At 45.7% G+C, this 20,862-nt stretch overlaps 1 protein-coding gene across 1 annotated transcript in view; it reads right to left on the bottom strand.

Annotated features, from left to right (window-relative positions):
- The window catches only part of DLL3 (delta like canonical Notch ligand 3), a 160,726-nt gene that overhangs the window by 52,576 nt on the left and 87,288 nt on the right, over nt 1-20,862 (bottom strand). Inside the window, exon 7 of the mRNA XM_028741844.2 lies at nt 6,394-7,045. Within this exon, the coding sequence (XP_028597677.2) occupies nt 6,394-7,045 (652 nt within the window). The remainder of the gene's footprint in view (nt 1-6,393; nt 7,046-20,862) is intronic.

Below are 20,862 nucleotides of genomic sequence, written 5' to 3'. Positions count from 1 at the left end.
GGGGGTCATGAAGAGGCGGACATGACTAAACAACGACAACCTTTTAAGCTGGAAGGGCTGTGGAAAACTTGGTTCATTTATTCATGTTTGTTGGGAATGCCCTTACGTAAAAAACTTTTGGGATAGAGCAGCCCACGGCTGCAACCCGCGGCTCCGGAGCCGCATGTGGCTCTTTTACACCTTTGCCGCGGCTCCGGGGTGGATACTAGTGAGGGGAGGAGGCGCATTGTGTGCCCCGACACTCCCCACTGTGGCGGGCGCTGTACTGGCTGTGATGTCGCATGGGGGCGGTGCGTGCGTTAGTCACATGCAGTGTTATATTTGTTTTAAATGTCGCAATGGTTTTGCGGCTCCCAGTTCTTTTTTCTTTGGAAGTGGGTCCAAGTGGCTCTTTTTGTCTTAAAGGTTGCAGACCCCTGGGATAGAGTATTCTCCATTATATCTGCAATTACAGGCCCAACCTTTTCTCCAAATTCTGCCTTAGCCCTACTATCTTTGGACATAGACTTAAGCTCTACCCTGTGCCACAGTGAACTAGTAGGCGATAGCTCAGCAATGGAAGAACCCCTGAACGTAAGGGAAAATAATATCTGGGATACAGCAATGTGTGAGCGTCTCACCAGACACAGGGGGGCAATTGAAGGCATAAAGAATACAGACACTTTCCAATAAATGTGGACCCCTGTCTTTAACTATGTTAATGACCAAAATCAAGATCTCATACCAAACTGCTCAATATTCTCAGTGGAGAGGTTACGTTAAGTAATATGTTTGAATGTTAAATGTGTAAGTGTATGTCTAGAGACAATGGATGAAACAAACGCCATTAGCTGTACTGCTGGTTAAGTTTTTAATGGCTATTGTATTTGTGGGGGGAAACAATAAAAATGTGTTTTTTAAAAAAAAAGAGTGACCAGGCAGGATTCATTAAAACTAGGCAAGCTACAGACAATAGCAGTTTAGTGGTTGATCTAATAGTTTTAAATAAAAACAAAGATGACTTTCTTATTCTAGCATTAGATGCTGAAAAAGCTTTGATAAAATTTATGAACAAGTATATGCAGGTGAACTTGGGCTAGTGGTTTCCCCTCCAAACAAATTCTGAGCAGTATGTCAAGAAAAAAACCCTTGGCTACACCCTATGGTATGTTTGGCTTTTTGCGGAGGCAAAGGGTATCCAGTTGCCTCATTCTTGGGCTCTGGTTAAACAGACTTACTCAAGACTATGCAATATATCTGGGCAACAATGTTTTAAATATATTACTCTTATTCTTTAAAAGAATAAATCAACTAAGAAGGTGCTCCTTTCTCACACAGAAGGGAATGCTTTGTCTAAGATGATGGCTGCAATGTACAACATTTTAATGTACAATATTAAAAAAAAGCATGTCTGTTTCTTGCTTCAGAACTGCTGTTTTGTCCTGTAAAATTTATACCAGTAGGTTAATAAACAAAGACTTCTTTAAACTGGGTAACAGCCCCAAATATATTTGCTTTTCCAGTTTTTGGGTACAGATCCTCTTGATCTCCTTTTAGAATATGGAAGCCATGTTGTTAAGTTCGACTTGTTGAAAGGAAAACATTTAATCAGCACTGTATTAAAAAAACCTTCATTTGATTTCTTTTTTCTGTGTGCAATTCAAATGGCTGGTTTTGACCTATAAAGCTCTAAACTAGGGATGGTGAAGCAGTAGCATGAAGAGCCACAACTCCCAATATCCCTGACCACTAGTCATGCTGGCTCGGGATGACGAGAATTAGGAGTCCAATATCATATGGACAACTGGGACGATGATATCTAGAGTACAACCTGCCTGTCCATGACTAAGACCTGGTGTAGAAGCTGCAGCCAGAGTCAGAGCTGGAACAGGACTGAGCCACTAAAATCTGGAGCTGAAGCAAATAAAAAGAAAATTCATTATCTCAGAAGTGAACTGTTAAACCAGAAAAGATCAAGAGAAGACACATGTATATAGTCACTGCCAGCTCCTCCCCTATCTGGTTCTCTTCTGGTCTTTGCCTGCAGCTGGGTATTCTTCCTCCTGAATAGCTTTTGTTGTTGTTGTTGTTGTCTAGTCGTTTAGTCATGTCCGCCTCTTCGTGACCCCTTGGACCAGAGCACGCCAGGCACTCCTGTCTTCCACTGCCTCCCGCAGTTTGGTCAAACTCATGCTGGTAGCTTCGAGAACGCTGTCCCACCATCTCGTCCTCTGTCATCCCCTTCTCCTTGCGCCCTCTATCTTTCCCAACATCAGGGTCTTTTCCAGGGAGTCTTCTCTTCTCATGAGGTGGCCCAAGTCTTGGAGCCTCAGCTTCACAATCTGTCCTTCCAGTGAGCACTCAGGGCTGAGTTCCTTCAGAATGGAGAGGTTGGATCTTCTTGCAGTCCATGGGACTCTCAAGAGTCTCCTCCAGCACCACAATTCAAAAGCACCCATTCTTCGGCGATCATGTACTGTGCCCTGCCGTTGCTTTATTGCTTATAGTTTAGAAATTATTTATTGTGACTGTTGAGTGAATATCTGTTTAACTTTTATATGTTATTATTATTTAATACTATTCTAATGATTGTTTAATGTTACTTTTTTGATGTAGGTTGCCTATTTTAAAGTTTCATTATCACATTTCTGTACTGCATTAGATTGTTATAAGATGTACATTTTTTGTTTCTTCAGCTTGTAAACCGCCTTGAGTATTGTAAGATAGAAAGACGGTATACAAATTTAAAAAATGATGAAAATGATGATGAAGACAGGAGTGCCTGGCGTGCTCTGGTTCATGGGGTCACGGAGAGGCGGACACCACTAAACGACTAAACAACAACAACAGCTCTGGGTTAATGAGGGTATGCACATGAAGGCGATGGTTGGCTGGTGAAAGACAGTGTGAGAAGTGGGGAAGGGAAGAACTTCTAGGCTGGGAGAAGAAAGGGAACCTGCCTGGTGAGATCTGGGAAGGTCCACCCCCTTCTGTGTGAGCCAAGGGTTAAGATCTACCTTTGAGAGAGGACTTTGTGTTTCCCTCCTTCTTTTTCCCTTTCCTTTCCTCCTTTCCCCCTTTTTCTTGTTTTTCTTATTTAGATTACTTCGGCTTTTTATTGTGTGATGAAAGGTTTCAATAAAACATTCGTGGAAAACTAAATCTTCACAGTTACTGCATCTTTACTGGTAGAAAACACTTGCTGAGTAAGAGAAAATGAAGACTCTGGGATCTGGGCCATCTAATTTAACTGATTTGCAATTGATCCAGAACAAAGCAAAATAAAATATTTCTTCTCACTATGCAGAAATAAGTTTACAGAATTAATTGCTACAAAACTTGGTGTTGACCAGTAGAGTGATCCGAATTTGTTTACCATGGAGTTTATAGATTGCTATTAATCATGAGGGATAAAAATGGAACTTTGGTGTTCAGAGGTAGTGCTGAATAAAAGGTAAAGGGACCCCTGACCATTAGGTCCAGTCGTGGCTGACTGGGGTTGCGACACTCATCTCGCTTTATTGGCTGAGGGAGCCAGCGTACAGCTTCTGGGTCATGTGGCCAGCAGGACTAAGCCACTTCTGGCAAACCAGAGCAGCGCACGGAAACGCCATTTACCTTCCCGCCGGAGTGGTACCTATTTATCTACTTGAACTTTGACGTGCTTTCGAACTGCTAGGTTGGCAGGAGTAGTGCTGAATACTGGGGTACAAACAAGAAGGGAAGGCAGTTGCTTTCACACACACAAGTTTCCAGCATCAACAGGCTGTCTGTCGGAGACAGTGCGTTGGACTAGATGACTGCTAAATCTAGAATGGCAAAGCAGTTCTGATACTCTTAAGTCATAGCTACATTGCCTGGAGACAATCAGTCAGGTTGTGTATCCATAGCAGTGACCACAGGAGGAATGACCACTGGGAGGAGCGCAGAGGGAAGAAATGTGCTGGAGCATCTGCAGCAACACAACCAGACACCTTCCTCTGCCCTGGATGCAACAAAATATCTCTCTCCTGTATCGGTCTCTACAGCCACCGCAGGCGCTGTAACCCTCCAATGGTTTGACTTCACCCACAAAGGTGCCTTCCATTGTTTGCTGAGGAAGACGGATGCTAATGGTATTTGCCTATATAATGGAATGGTGGACCATCTTACAGGGCTGTTCCTCTGTGTTATTTATATAGCCTGCCCCAGAAGCACAAAAAATGCAAAGGCATATCTTCCCTTGCACAGTACAGTCATACCTCGGGTTAAATACGCTTTGAGTTGAGCCTGTTCAAGTTGCGCTCCTCGGCAACCCATAAGTAACGGAGCGCATTACTTCCGGGTTTCGCCACATGCGCAGACGCTCAAAAATGACATCACGCGCATGCGCAGAAGCAGTGAAAAGTGACACGTGCGTGCGCAGACATGCCATCACTAGTTACGTTTACTTCTAGATGCGAACGGGGCTCCAGAACAGATCCCGTTCGTATCTAGAGGTACCACTGTATCCTGAAACAACATACTGCAACACTTTTTTTTAATTTGAGATGAACGTTGTTAAACATACTTCCTTCCTGTTTACCCACAAATGTACACACAAACACTGAGAAGAGGTAGATGTAAATGGCAGTTTCCTGGAACAATCCCATGAATGAGGCTCTGAGTCCTTTAGGATCCTGCTCAGATAGGTTTTTCCTGAAGAAATCACTGGATCATCCCACAAGCAAATGAGGATTTCTACATATACATATTCTTAGATGTACTGCAATAAGCCAACACGTTACCATAAACTCAATGTCTCAGCCTTATGACCATCACTAGCCTGGACAGTGTTGTTTTCTTGTACTTACCTGCCAAATCTACATGGACTTTTAAATTAAATTACTTCCACTACTACTGAAAACAGCTCACAGAAGCATGAAATAAAATGCAATACAAGCAGCACAATAAACAATCAAATGAAATATAAATCTTTCATTCTCTCAGATGAGAATAAAGCCCCAAAGTAGCAGTTCAGAATAATAAATAAACAAACAAATAATAATACCCCAGCCACTCTGGGCGGCTCCCAACAGAATATTAAAAACACGATAAAACATCAAACATTAAAAATTTCCCTAAATAGGGCTGCCTTCAATAAAGTGTATAAGTTTCCACATCATTGCTTTTTTAATGCAAGTGTTTTAAAAGACTTGGGTGAATGGCACCAGATAAAGGCACTGCCAGGGCTCCCTGAGGGGGCTATTACACAGCTGAGAAGACCCTCCGCTCAGCAGCCATCCACTTTACCGGGGTACATGGAAAATGGTCTCCCAAGAGATCTTAAGGCTTTGTAAGGTATATACAGGGGAAGGTAGTCTTTCAGAAGCCGCTTCTGGTGCAACGGAACACCGAAACCAGAGCAGCGCATGGAAAGCATTTACCTTCCCGCCGGAGCGGTACCTATTTATCTACTTGCACTGGCGTGCTTTCAAACTGCTAGGTTGGCAGGAGCAGGGACCGAGAAACGGGAGCTCACCCCATTGCGGGGATTCGAACCGCGGACCTCCTGATCGGCAAGCCCAAGAGGCTCAGAGGTTTAGACCACAGCGCCACCCGCGTCCCTCAGATATCCTTGTCCCAAGCTATTAAAGGTTTTAAACCAGCACTTTAAAGTGGACCCAGAAATGGACTAGGTGTAGATGATAAACTGGTGTAGATGATAAATCGCTGGTGTAACATGACTGAAATGCCCAGTCCCAATTAATAAATAATAATAATACTAATAATTTTTTATTTATACCCCACCCTTCCCGATTCAGAAAACAGGGCTCAGGGAGGCTAACAACAAATTTAAAACACTTAATTGATGCTACAAAAAACAGCATAAAATACGGTATAAAACGTGAATAACAATAAAATAAAAAATCAATTTAGGGGGGAAATCCATCCAATAAACATTAGATGATCACCAGGGCTAGCTGGCTGTTAGTCCTATTTGGGCCAGCGAGGAGACCAGGGGGGAATTAGCTGTGGGGTCTCAGAGCGGATAATCTTCATAAAAGAGAAGGGGAGGGAAGGAAAGGGAATAAAAAATCAGGCTAAGTTCAAATTGAAAGCCAGGCGGAATAGCTCTGTCTTATAGGCCTGGCGGAAGGAGGTTAAATCTTGCAGGGCCCTGGTCTCATGGGACAGAGCATTCCACCAGGTGGGAGCCACCACTGAAAAGGCCCTGTCCCTGGTGGAGGTAATCTAACTTCCTTAGGGCCTGAGACCTCTAAACTATGATTATTCATGGACCTTAAGGTCCTCTGCGGAGCATACCAGGAGAGGCGGTCCCATAAATACATTAATAACCTTGTGCTAATATTTGCCCATGCACCCTACCCCAGAACTTCACCCCAGTCTTCAAGTTACAAGCAAACAGAAGGAGCCCAAATGGGTACCACTTACTTTTCCAGCTTCTTCTTGCAGACAGACTCACGGCTCTGATCTAGCAACTTCCTCTTGCAGTTGAACTGGTCTCCACCGAATCGGCTGTCTTTGTTCGAGACCTTAAAGCGCCCGGGGGAGATGAGGAAGCCATCTCTCTCCTTGAGGTTGTTGATGGTCGCCAGGTCATTGCGGACACTGCTTTTCAGAGCTTTGCGGCCCTGCCTCATGTGCCGAAGCACAGCCACGGCGGCACATGCCGCGAGCACCAACGTCATGAGCCCCAGAGCAAACGAAACGGCCAAGGCAACGGGGAAAGGGCCTTCAGCCACCCGCTGGCTGCTCACGGGGGTGGGAACCTGAACTCTGAACTCACAACTGGAGCCCATGTAGCCGGAGGAACACTCACAGACGTGGCCCGAGAAGTGGGTGTAGCAGGTCCCACTATTCTGGCAAGGGTTGGAGCCACAGGCGTCCATGCGGGTACCACAGTCCTTTCCGCCATAGCCCAGGGTGCAGGAGCAGGTGTAGCTGTTTGGGCCGTCGATGCACGTGCCGCCGTTAGCACAAGGGTTTCCCGCGCAATCATCAATGTTCAATTCGCAGTGAGGGCCAGCAAAACCCTGACGGCATTTGCAGATCACGCTGCGGCCCAGATCCAGACAGTGTCCACCTGGAAAAGAAAGGAGAGGAAATTACAGAGACATGCAAGCAGGTTAATGGCTGAAAACCAGCCAAATGATTACCGTATTTTTCGCTCTATAAGACACACCAAACCACAAGACGCACCTAGTTTTCGGAGGAGGAAAACAAGAAAAAAATATTCTGAATCTCAGAAGCCAGAGAGATCGATGCACAGTGAAAGCAGCAATCCCTCTTGCTGTTCTGGCTTCTGGGATATCTGCGCAGCCTGCATTCGCCCTGTAAGACGCACACACATTTCCCCTTACTTTTTATTTATTTATTTTTTTAAAATATTTTTTATTGCGTTTCTTTTCATAGTTTTGTACATTCCAAATGGTACAGGAGAGACCAAATGCAAGAAACATTTTTTTGATTTTTTTAACAAAAGAAACCTTAATAAAGTTATAGATATGTAAACATTCCACTTTCCGTAAATCCCCATTGGACTTCCCCACACCTTCCAAATCTGCGTTCTTTGTAATAACAATATCAGCAATTTGTTACCTTATTTCAAACCTTATTACAACTTTCAATTATTATGTCTCCGCATTCAATATGTTGTATCTCAATTTTGATACCTTTAAAATAAACATAATATGTTTGGTTCACTTATCTTCTTTTCTCACTTGTAACTTATTTTACCATTTGCTTAATCATATTTGCTAAAGCATAACATTTTCAATAACATGCACTATCTTAAGATTCATACAACTTGTAATATTTTTGCAGATAGTCTTTAAATTTTTTCCAATCCCCCTGAACTGATTCTTCATCCAAATCTCGGATTCTGCCGGTCATTTCAGCTAACTCCATGTAGTCCATCAACTGCGTCTGCCATTCCTCCAGCGTGGGTAAATCTTGTGTCTTCCAGTTCTTTGCGATGAGTATTCTTGCAGCTGTGCTAGCATACATAAACAAAGTTCTATCTTTCTTTGACACTTTCTGGTCTACCATGCCCAGCAGGAAGGCCTCTGGTTTCTTAGGGAAGGTATACCTAAATACCTTTTTCAATTCATTGTAAATCATTTCCCAGAAGGCCTTCACTTTTGGGCAGGTCCACCAGAGATGAAAAAATGTCCCTTCTGCCTCCTTACATTTCCAACATTTATTATCAGACAGGTGATATATCTTAGCTAGCTTGACTGGGGTCATGTACCACCGGTATATCATTTTCATAATGTTTTCTCTCAGGGCACTACATGCCGTGAATTTTATTCCGGTGTTCCATAACCTTTCCCAGTCTTCAAACATAATGTTGTGTCCCACATCCTGTGCCCATTTTATCATGGCAGATTTAACTGTCTCATCACATTTCCCCTTACTTTTTAGAAGGGAAAAAGTGAGTCTTATAGAGCAAAAAATACAGTAGTTTATTCAGTCCTGGACACCTGTGGCAACCAAGCCATTGTTTCTACCCCAAGGCAAATGTTTAGAGCGAGTCACTCTTAAAGCACGATGCATCAAGCAAAGCAATAAACCCATCCAAAAAGCAGAGAATATATTTGCATAGCTTTAAAAGGACATTCCCTCTTCCCAGGCAATTGTGGGAACTGTGCTGTGAGGTCATGGCCAGGGATCAAATGAAAAATGAAATTTCAATTTCTTGGAAGTCTTTAAAGTTAAAACAGAAAAACAGATCAGGTTCCAATCCAGGTAAGAAGAAGGTAACCGAACCAAGCCCAGCACTTCGATACCCAGACAGGCCTGTTGAGTAGTAGTAGTAGTAATAATAATAATAATAATAATAATAATAATAATAATTAAAAAAAATTGTATTTATACCCTGCCCTCCCCGGCCAGAGTTGGGCTCAGGGCATCTAACACCAATAAAATTTCAGTAAAAACATAATAAGGAAAGAAAAAGAAGAAAAACCAATTTAAAATACAGGTTAAAATGCAATTTAAAATGCGGCCTCATTTTAAAAGTCAAAACCATAAGGGAAACATAAGGATCAGACTGAGTCCAAACCAAAGGCCAGGTGGAACAGCTCTGTCTTGCAGGTCCTGCGGAAAGATGTCAAGTCCCACAGGGCCCTGGTCTCTTGTGACAGAGCGTTCCACCAAGTCGGGGCCAGTACTGAAAAGGCCCTGGCCCTAGTTGAGACCAGTCTAACCTCCTTGAGGTTCGGGACCTCCAAAGTGTTGTCATTTGTGGACCTTAAGGTCCTCCACGGGGCATACCAGGAGAGGCAGTCCCATAGGTATGAGGGTCCTAGGCCACATAGAGCTTTAAAGGTCAAAACCAGCACTTTAAACCTGACCCTGTACTCCACCGGGAGCCAGTGCAGCTGGTATAGCACTGGATGAATGTGATCCCATGGCAAGGACCCCGTAAGGAGCCCATAAGGAGTACACAAGCACCACCTCTTAGTCATGAGCTAGCAGAAATTTAAGGGAGCAGAGGCCTAGCTTGCAGCCTAGCACCCTGGAATGCACCATCTGTCTTCTCAACTGGCTGCATATAGGGAAGCAAAGGGAATTGGGGAATTCTCAATAGGGTATACTTTGGTATTCTTCCTAGTTTGAGGGGTCTGAAACCTCTAATTTTCATAGGCAACATCAGGCACCAAGCCCTCCGTAAGGGTGAGACGTAGTGCTCAAATTATGGGGAGAGGAACAAGATGAACGTCCACAGAGGAGGGCAACCAAGATGATCAAGGGTCTAGAAGCCAAGCCTTATGAGGAGCCCTTGAAGGAGATGGGTATGTTTAGCCTGGAAAATAGGAGACTGGGTGGAGATATGATAGTAAAGGTAAAGGGACCCCTGACCATTAGGTCCAGTCGTGGCCAACTCTGGGGTTGCGGCGCTCATCTCGCTTTATTGGCCGAGGGAGCCAGCGTACAGCTTCCGGGTCATGTGGCCAGCATGACTAAGCCGCTTCTGGCGAACCAGAGCAGCGCACGGAAATGCCGTTTACCTTCCCACCAGAGAGGTACCTATTTATCTACTTGCACTTTGACGTGCTTTCGAACTGCTAGGTTGGCAGGAGCAGGGACCGAGCAACGGGAGCTCACCCCATTGTGGGGATCCGAACCGCCGACCTTCTGATCGGCAAGTCCTAGGCTCTGTGGTTTAACCCACAGCGCCACCCGCGTCCCTGGAGATATGATAGCCACCTTCAAATATCTTTTTCTTTTTAAAAATAATTTTCATTAAGAACTTCAGCATAACAAAGTATCAAAGCATATCATCTTCATTCCCCCCAATTTCCCCCGCAACAGGCAACAGAAGTGACAGGGAGAGGCTGTGTAAAGCAGATTTACAGGCAGTACATCAGGACAAAGGAAAAAACATATCTTCTCCTTTTTGTGTCCAAGAAAGCAGCATAAGCAAAAGCTATACACAAATGGAAGTTCCCAGCAAGCTGTGCTGGAGTGTAAACAGGCATGTGACGCACAACAGTCATGCCTGTACTTAAGGTGGAACGGAATAGTCTAACAAGCCATGCCTCCAGGGAGAAATCAAAAATTGCAGGCAGCTGTGTTGATCCAACAGAACATGCAAACAGAGCAGCAGTACTTGGCACAATGCCCAGTTTTTTTGGATTATAGAATCCTAGAATCCTAGAGTTGGAAGATACCCCAAGGGCCATCGAGTCCAACCCCCTGCCAAGCAGGAAACACCATCAGAGCACTCCTGACATATGGTTGTCAAGCCTCTGCTTAAAGACCTCCAAAGAAGGAGACTCCACCACACTCCTTGGCAGCAAATTCCATGATTAGCATGACTACAATATTTCGCAGCTTTCTAGGAGTAAGCACCATTGAACACAGCAGTGCTAATCACATAGTTCCTGCCTGTAAACCACATTAAGCTTTAATCAAAGGCTCTTTAGTCAACTGAAATGAAACCTTCAGCTTTTAAAAAGAAATGCAATTGTATTAAATGTTATCATTGAAAGTGCTAGCATGAAGGAGGAACCCCGTTCAAAGAAAAGGGAAGAAGTATCCAACTTCTATTTATTTTCCCCATTCTCCAGCGTCTCTTGTGTATGCGGTTCCCACTTCCACTCACTGCCTGGACCACTTGGAAACTGCTGGTCTTGGCAGAACGTTTAATGGCTTTTCTGCTTCTATAGCAGCTGCAATGCACCATGTAGATACTTTATGATTTTTAATTGCATTTAATTGTTTCTTTTATTATATTATTGTCGTTGGCATCCGTCTGTCTTGAGAGACAATGGAGTGCGCCTCCAGAGGTGAAGCCATACTGCTGTGTTAAAAGCACCAAAGTGACCTCTCTGGAGCGCAAGCAAGGGCAGTGTGCATGGAGGTCATGGACTGCCCAGACGACAAGACCCCCCTCCTCGGTCTTGTTGATGTGGTCCAAAGGAAAGCAGTGTCAGGAGTTCAGTCTACACTCGAGTAGGACCCTGGCAGAGACACATGCCCAACTGGCATGTTCTCTCTGTTCTGGTTGATCATTCGGGAGCTTCATAAGCTTTCTTCAGCCCAAACATCACAGCGACCAATGCCAACTGACACCGGCACACTTAGGGATCCACAGAGTTTGCACGGCATTGCGTGACAGACCTCAGCAACTCAGCATGTTGGCTATTCTACTTTATTTACATATAAACACACACGGAGCACTGCAACTTGGCTTCCTCTCTCTCTAGCATCAGACAGCAAAGAGAGAAAGAACAAAGGACAATAGTCCCACTTCACGGAACACAGTAACTCAAACATCCTGTCTCCGTCACTTCCCACTCGGTGGAGTCAAAACATATAATGTCATGTGAAAGACAACAATCCCATGACTGCAATCATGGAGCAGGAATTCTAACAAGCAGAGCAGCATGTTTTGCACCAGTTTGGCTGCAGGAGTTGCTGGAAGGAGGAGTACAAGGCGCCATCAGCCACCCTCACCTGGTTTAGCCGCCAGTTGAAGCCATTCCCACAGTGGCATAGCATGGGGGTGTGCCATGGCCCTGGGCACCCCCACAACAGGCTCCCTCATCGAGGCCAGAGCTGCAGGGAGGCAAGTTGCGCCCAGGCCTCCTTCTCCTCATGACCAGTGAATAATAATAATAAATGATAAACTTTTATTTATACCCCGCCCTTCCCTGTTCAAAAACTGGGCTCAGGGCGGCTAACAACAAATTTAAAACAATTATAAAAGCAGCATAAAATACAGTATAAAAACATGAATAAAAATAAATTCAAAAATCAATTAGATAATCGCCAGGGCTAGCTGGCTAAATTGGTCCTACTTGGGCCAGCGAGGAGACCAGGGGAGAATGAGCTGTGGGGTCTCAGAGCGGGTGATCTTCATAAAAGGGGAGAGGGAGGGAAGAGAAGGGAAATAAAAGATCAGGCTGAATTCAAATTAAAAGCCAGGCAGAATAGCTCTGTCTTACAGGCCCTGCGGAAGGAGGTTAAATCCTGAAGGGCCATAGTTTCATGGGACAGAGCATTCCACCAGGTGGGAGCCATCACTGAAAAGACACACCTGTGCCTTCCCTGGGCTGGCCAAGAGGGAGGGAGGGAGAGGGAGGGAGCCATTGCTGTTGCCACTGCCCACCAAGGAGGGAGGGAAGAAAAGGGAGTTAGGAAAGCACTGCCGGAGCCATGTGTGTTGCCCAGTTTGCCTTGCTACAAGGACAGGAGGGTGAAGCAACACGGCGGTGCTCCTGGCTTCTCACTTCTCTGCCTTATCTCTGCTCTCAAGATGGAGCTAGTTTGCAAGGAGAGACCCTCTTGATTAGACACTGGCCGGTGAAGGGACTGACTGCTGCCCAGTCCACCAGGGGGGAGCAACACCTGCCCTGCCCCAGGTGCCGGCAATACACACGACATCCCTGTGTTTCTGGGGTGCGGCAGCTGTCGCACGCTGACAGCTTCTAGGAGCCACAGGTGAGAGATGAGTTCAGGGTGGGGGACCAAAGGTGGACAAACTATCCCAGAAGGAGCACAACGTGCCCCCCCCCAGAGGTACAACCCATCCCACAACACCACATACAGTGGTACCTCGAGTTATAGACACTTCAGGTTACAGACTCCACTAACCCAGAAATAATACCTTGGGTTAAGAACTTAGCTTCAGGATGAGAACAGAGGTGGTGCGGTGGCAGCAGCAGGAGGCCCCTTTAGCTAAAGTGGTACCTCAGGTTAAGAACTGTTTCGGGTTAAGAATGGACCTCCAGAACAAATTAAGTTCTTAACCCGAGGTACCACTGTACTATTCAGTCATACCTCAGGTTAAAGACGCTTCAGGTTAAATCTTTTCAGGTTGCGTCCCGCGGCGACCCGGAAGTAACGGAATGGGTTACTTCCGGGTTTCGCCGCTCGTGCATGCGCACTCAAAATGATGTCACGCGCATATGCAGAAGTGGCAAATCGCGACCCGTGCATGCGCAGATGCGCAGACACGGGTCGCGTTCCTCTCAGGTTGCAAACGGGGCTCCAGAATGGATCCCGTTCGCAACCAGAGGTATACCACTGTATTGACTAATATATTGTCTCTCATCTTCAATTACAAGTTCACAGACATGCTTTGGGTCACCGCATGAAACTCATGGACCACAGTTTGGGAAACCAAGTTCTATGCTAATCTGTCATGAACAACAGCAAAACTTGAAGCTCTCATTAGTACCTCCTTCAACTGCTGGAGCACAGGTATCCTTTACCCCGGCCCTCTGCCAGTTGACATAATTAATTCTGCTCTGAAAGGAGGCTTGGAGCTGTGTTTCCCCTCTCAAGCCATCTCCCCAGTCCCTGCACTCTTAGCCATTCTCCTCTCACATAGCATTCATTGGAAATGGGTCGGGGAGATGTAGGGAACCATGAGATGGGAAGATTGACTCTCCCCCTTGCTCTGCAGTAACAAGCCAAAGCACTGTCTCAAGAACCCAGAAACAAAAGGACCAATAAAACTGACGTTCAGATTGCTATGCCAGATGGCTGAACATCCCTTTGTTGTTGTTGCTTATTGAATTTATATACCGCCCTTTACCTGGGGGGGTCTCAGGGCGGTTCACAGATTAGACAGATGACAAATTAACAGTCCAGAAATGGTTGACTTGACGTTTCATCAATGGAATCTGTTAGGACAGGGGTCCGCAAACTTTTTCAGCAGGGAGCCGGTCCACTGTCCCTCAGGCCTTGTGGGGGGCCAGACTATATTTTGAAGGGAAAAAAAGAACAAATTCCTCTGCCCCACAAATAACCCAGAGATGCATTTTAAATAAAAGGGCACATTCTACTCATGTAAAAACACGCTGATTCCCTGACTGTCCGTGGGCCAGATTGAGAAGGCGATTGGGCCGGATCTGGCCCCCGGGCCTTAGGTTGCCTACCCATGTGTTAGGAGGTGTTTTGTGACAGGCTTGCTATACATCTGAAAAATTCTGCAATTGCCAGGAAATCGGAAGTCCTGGGGGAATTTTTGAATTTCAAAAAGATGTCCGGAATTTCCTGTGTGTATGGTAACCCGGTTCCCTCCCCCACTGAGCTGCAGAAGGTGTGCCCCCCCCCTTACATGGGGGAGACCCAAAGCACACTCGTGCTCCCGGCCTCCCCACGCGCAGCAGCCCCCGCTGAGAAGCAGGAGGGGAGGGCGAGAGTCTGCCAGCCATCTGGAGAGAAAAATAAAGACGACTCAGTTATCCTGCCCCCGCCTTCCTCCCCCCTCGACAGCTGCTGTATTACCTTGCCAAAGCTGCTGCCACGAGGAAGACAATCGCTCCCCTTTCCAGGACGCAGAGCAGGAGGCGAGGAGCCCGGCTAAAAGGGAATATGACACCTGTGGACACTTGCTTGGGAGCAGATCCAAAGGAACTTACCTCCTCAGTCCCACCCTCCCAAAGCAGGGGCGAAGGGGACCTCAACAAGGAACCTCCCTTTCTGCTCTGGTCAGACCTCACCTGGAGTACTGTGTCCAGTTCTGGGCACCACAGTTCAAGAAGGACACTGACAAACTGGAACGTGTCCAGAGGAGGGCAACCAAAATGGTCAAAGGCCTGGAAACGATGCCTTATGAGGAACGGCTAAGGGAGCTGGGCATGTTTAGCCTGGAGAAGAGGAGGTTAAGGGGTGATATGATAGCCATGTTCAAATATAGAAAAGGATGTCATATAGAGGAGGGAGAAAGGTTGTTTTCCGCTGCTCCAGAGAAGCGGACACGGAGCAATGGATCCAAACTACAAGAAAGAAGATTCCACCTAAACATTAGGAAGAACTTCCTGACAGTAAGAGCTGTTTGACAGTGGAATTTGCTGCCCAGGAGTGTGGTGGAGTCTCCTTCTTTGGAGGTCTTTAAGCAGAGGCTTGACAACCATATGTCAGGAGTGCTCTGATGGTGTTTCCTGCTTGGCAGGGGGTTGGACTTGATGGCCCTTGGGGTCTATTCCAACTCTAGGATTCTATGATTCTATGATTATTTCCCTGCTAGAAGAAGAAGACGAATCTGCTCTTGGAGACATTGGGTTGTTTTGTTTTTTATTGTTTGTTTTTGGAAGGGAGGCTGCGCCACCGCCCCCTTCCCCCTGGGTGGTGAGAAAGGAAGGAAGGAAGGAAGGAAGGAAGGAAGGAAGGAAGGAAGGAAGGAAGGAAGGAAGGAGTTGAAGTTAAAAAAAGAAAGAAAAAGCTCAACAAAGTTAAACAACTTTGCGGGTGTCAGGAATTGGACTTTTTGAAATATGGCAAGCCTATCTTGATGCTTTTGAATTCTGGTGCTGGAGGAGACTCTTGAGAGTCCCATGGACTGCAAGAAGATCAAACCTCTCCATTCTGAAGGAAATCAGCCCTGAGTGCTCACTGGAAGGACAGATCCTGAAGCTGAGGCTCCAAGACTTTGGCCACCTCCTGAGAAGAGAAGACTCCCTGGAAAAGACCCTGATGTTGGGAAAGATGGAGGGCACAAGGAGAAGGGGAGGACAGAGGACGAGATGGTGGGACAGTGTTCTCGAAACTACAAACATGAGTCTAACCAAACTGCGGGAGGCAGTGGAGGACAGGAGGGCCTGGCGTGCTCTGGTCCAGGGGGTCACGAAGAGGCGGACACGACTAAATGACTAAACAACAACATCTTGTCATCATCTAAGTTATTGAATGAGGTACTGAGAAGGCTTACAGAAAGCGAGACCTTTCCATTGAGGGAAAGGGCAGGTGTGTGCTACTGTTGGGTGATTTCAGAAAAGAAAGTTGGGAGTTTCACACTGAAGTCAGCTAAAACTGGGGGTGCCACTTAATGAGGCTGCAGAGTTGTTTTCATGGGACCTGCTGCTCTGCTTGTGGATGTGTTAATAAAAGAAATATTTAGAAAGCACGGAAATCTCTGTCCTTCAGGGTATCTCTCATCTATCGAGGTAATCATTATATTAATGCTAGTTTTAAGTGTATTTCATCTTATTTTAACTACTGTATTGTGTTTTAACTAGTTTGTGTTACTTTGTGTTCAGTAAGTATATTTCTTGATATGTTGTGAGCTGCCTTGAGTCCCAGCTTCTGGGGCTTCTCACGACTCAAGGAAATAGGTATGCACACTCTGCCAGGAATGCATAAAGTTATCACAGCCACCTCCTTTGACTATTACCAGAAGAAAGCCACTTCTGACCTCGGGAGGAGGTGGTGTTGCAGGCCTCACGCCCCCAGCCTGTGCGCAGAGGCTGGCTCCCAGCCCCGCGCAATTTGGGGAATCCTCAGCCATGTCATCCCCGGGCCAGATCTCCCTCTTTGGCTGCTCAGCTGCTTTGGTTTCCCACCCACCCACCGTTCAAGGTTCCTCTTTTGACCTTGATATGGTCTTTGGTTGGTCGCCGTCAAGGGGCCTGGTAGGAATTTTTTCCACTTGGCAAATTGGCACCAGCCATTTGGTTTTTCACCTACCTCGTAGCAAATTGTCACAACTTTCTCGGTTTGGCGGTTAGGCATTGGTACGGGTATTGTTATGTAGATGTATGGGGGGAGGAGCGCCATCACCACCCCGGATATTGAAGGGTAGTCCGGTAAAGGATTCCAGGGGGCCTGGCCCTGTCTGAAGCCTATGGAGGCCAAGGCCCAAGGCACGCCCCCGAGCGGTGACCCCGGGGGAGTGCCCAGTTGATGTGCATCAGGAGGGCTCCCCCTGCTGGTGTTAACCCTTCCCGGTCTTCAAGCAAGCAGGCTGAAGCCGGATAGGACCAATGCCTAAGCCAATACCGCTCATCACCTGTAACCAATAAAGTTGTGGCCAATTTTAGCCCATTAACCTTAACATAACGGTGTCATGTGTCTTTATTCCTACTGATGGGAGGTGGGAACTCGCCACACAATGTAGCAACAGGCCTACAGGATCAGGCTAAGAATCTATCTAGTCCAGCATTTTTGTTTTCTACAGTGACCACTTGCCTCTGAGAAGTCCACAAGCAGAGCATGCAGGCAAGAGCCCTCGCCAACAGAAATTGATATTTGTTGGCATACTATCTCCAAACACAGAAGTTCTCATCCATATCCTGCAAAATGGAGACAGAGAGTCTGAGTGGTTTCCTTCATAGAGATGAAGGCATGCATTTAAGAGCAGCTTTCTTTCAGCAAATGTTTTCCTTTGAAGAGCCCGCATCCTCAAAATCCACTGAGGCTTAATTTAAGCATGCAATAACAATGCTTCCGAGAACATAGAGGAAGATAGGCAATTTCTGATTTAGATCTCATCACAGGCAGACAACAACTCACTAAGTGACCTCACTCTCATCCCCAATTCTGCAACAGGGGAACAAAACTGGTTTTTCTCACAGGGTTTGGATCGTCACCTTGTCGTGGTGAGTGGCCTCACACGTTCCTATGATCCTTATGAGTGAAGCCATCAGAAGTCTTGTACACTCAGCAGGGTCACTCAATGTGGTAAGGTCAAATGGGAGGAGCTAGGCAAAGAATGATCAAAGAAGTCCTCAATGGCAGAACAGGCGGAAGATAACAAGCGGTATGTTACAACAGCTGTGAAGGTGGATGAAGGCTGCAGCAGATAAGAATCTACCATGATACTCATGCTATCAGAATAGAGCCTTACTGTGAAGATTGTATGTTGGTCAGCATGCACTGATCTTTACACATAAAACAAATTCACGCACAGGCATCTTCCAAAAACCCACCCGAAACCCAAAAAAGTCCCATGGCAATTGGCAAATAGTAATGAAGGCAGGACCATGAAATCTGGAAGCCCCTAGTCATGTACCGGCACATGGGCGGTGGATACAGATCCAGTTGTTCTGACTCAAGGAAAGAGGAACTTGAGTAGCTCAGCAGCTGTATCCATGACTGAGCAGTCCTATTTAGGATCTATTCTGCTCACCCCGAGAAGGGGTCGAGACTAGAAAAGGTGTCTCTAAACATAGTCTCCCTTTTTCCCTGTCTGGATTACTGCGTCCAGTGGGGTCACCACCCAGCTGTCATAAAATATAATTGAACTTTGGAACATGGAATGTACGAACTTTGTTGGATAACACAGTTAATGAGCTAATGAGGACTGCCATCGTTGCAAGAGAGTTGTGACGTTTTAACATCGATAAACTCGAAGAGCAGGAGAGGGACAACTGAAGGAAGAAAATGGAGGCTACACATTCTTCTGGAAAGGTCTACCTGAACAAGAACATCAAATACATGGAGTAGGCTTTGCTATAAAAAATGATCTTGTGAAGCTCTTGTCAGAAGTCCTTACCGGCATTAATGAGCGGCTTTCAAGCCTTCGAATAAAACTTGCCAAAAACCAACAGGCTAACTCCCCACTGGAGTAGAAATCATGTATTGAACAGATGGAATGCTCTTTAATCTGAGTAGGCTGAAAGCAAAGAGTAAGGTTACCATAACTTCCGTCATAGAGCTTCAGTATGCTGACAACATGGTGTATGCACTCTCAGAGGACACCCTCCACTCCATCCTAAATATCTTCGCAGAAGCTTACAGAAAGCTTGGTCTATCACTCAACATCCAAAAAAACCAAAGTGCTGCACCAACAAACACAAAACAACCCCTCTGCGGTGTAACGTTGGTGTTGATCACTTCTCCTACCTGGGCCGTTGCCTTTCCACAAGGGCCAACACTGACGCCGAAATCCAGCATGGTCTGAGCTCTGTGTGTGCAGCTTTCTCCCGATTGAAGTGCAGAGTGTTTGAGGACCGGGACATTCCCAGGGAAACCAAAATGCTTGTTTACAAAGCTATTGTACCACCAACCTTACTGTATGCTTGTGAAACATGGGCCACTTAAAAACACCATCTCCAACTCCTTGAAAGATTCCATCAATGGTGTCTCCAAAAATTTTTAAATATCACTTGGGAAGACAAGCGAACTGGAAGAAGCAAGGATCATGAGTGTTGAAGCAATGATTCTTCAACATCAACATCGTTGGACTGGTCATGTTGTGCGGATGCCTGATTATCGTCTTATAAAGTACTGTAACTCCTCTATTCTGAACTTAAAAATGGAAAAGAGTGGTGCTGGTATTCAACAAAAGAGGTTTAAAGACTCTCTCAAGGCAAATCTAAAAAATGTAGTATAAACACACAGTTGGGAAACACTGCCTGCAAACGCTCCAATTGGAGAACAGCCTTGACCAGGGGTGTTGTGGACTTTGAAGATACTTGAACTCAGGACGAAAGGGAGAAATGAGCTAAGAGGAAGGCACGCTTGGCAAACCCTCACCATGACCAACTCCCATCCAGAAACCTATGTCCCCACTGTGGAAGGGTGTGTGGATACAGAACTGGCCTCCACAGTCACCTACGGACACACCATTAAGACCGTGTGCATGGAAGACAATCTTACTCAGCAACGAGTGATCTCCAAAGAAAAAGAGGTAAGCTTCACTAAAATAATGTAAGCTAACTGCTTCAGACACAAAATTACTACATAAATGCCAGCTGTAACTATCACTCCTCTACTACTGAGAATTTTTCTGTCAAAATCATTCATGTCTTTTACTACTCAGACCATAGAACACCTCTCCTTAAATACCTGTATTTTCTTCTTATCAGTTCTAGGAGCCAGCAGAAGCTCCTTATCCTTCAAAACCCTCCATGGCCTTGATCCCTACACACACACACACACACACACACACACACACACACACACACATCTCTTTGGGTTCATACCCACCCATAGCTTTAACCCTCCCAGTTCTTACCACTGTCACCTGCCCCAACGCTGAGTTTAAATAACAGAATGAAAAATATAATACATTCTTGGTTTTGGTGTTTTTCCCAACTTGTGCTTCCATATTTTTATATACATGGCTGAACTTATGAAACAAAAAAGGCACGTTTCTACAGCACAGGCCAACACACATATCAAGGGTGATCAACTTTTGGGGCTCATGGCCACTCTGCCAACCTGGATAGATTGTTATGGGCACCCTGGGCACACTGCAACCAAGCACAGACTACAAACTATTCTATTGGCCACAGCAGAATGCTTATCTGAAGCCTAATTTCAGCAAAGGGAACCCTGTGGATGCCAAGGAAGTCCTCTGTGCATGATTGTACACCCACAGATGCTACACTGGCAAACTCTGGCATTCATAAGGTTGCCATATTTTGAAGAGCAAAATAAGAGGACACTATGATGACTCTCATTTTAAATACCCCTACTATATGTAGGCTACAGAAGCTGTGATATATTGCTGAAGGGAGCAGGACAAGAGAAGAGGAAAGCAAGTCTTCAACCACCAGTTATGTCTATGTCTCATCCAGAAAGTATAACCAGAGACATTTTGGCAAATTTAAAAAATCCACCTGGACGAAAAAAAATTACTCCTGAAAAAGAAGGCATGTCCTGAAAAAAGAGAGCACATGGCAACCCTGGTCATGAAAGGCTTGTAGGATACACCAGCCA

The sequence above is a fragment of the Podarcis muralis genome, chromosome 7 (genome assembly GCF_964188315.1).
Source record: "Podarcis muralis chromosome 7, rPodMur119.hap1.1, whole genome shotgun sequence".
In the NCBI taxonomy this organism is placed as follows: Eukaryota; Metazoa; Chordata; class Lepidosauria; order Squamata; family Lacertidae; genus Podarcis; species Podarcis muralis.
Note: the sequence above shows the minus strand (reverse complement) of the source record. Positions and strands in the feature narration are given on the sequence as shown.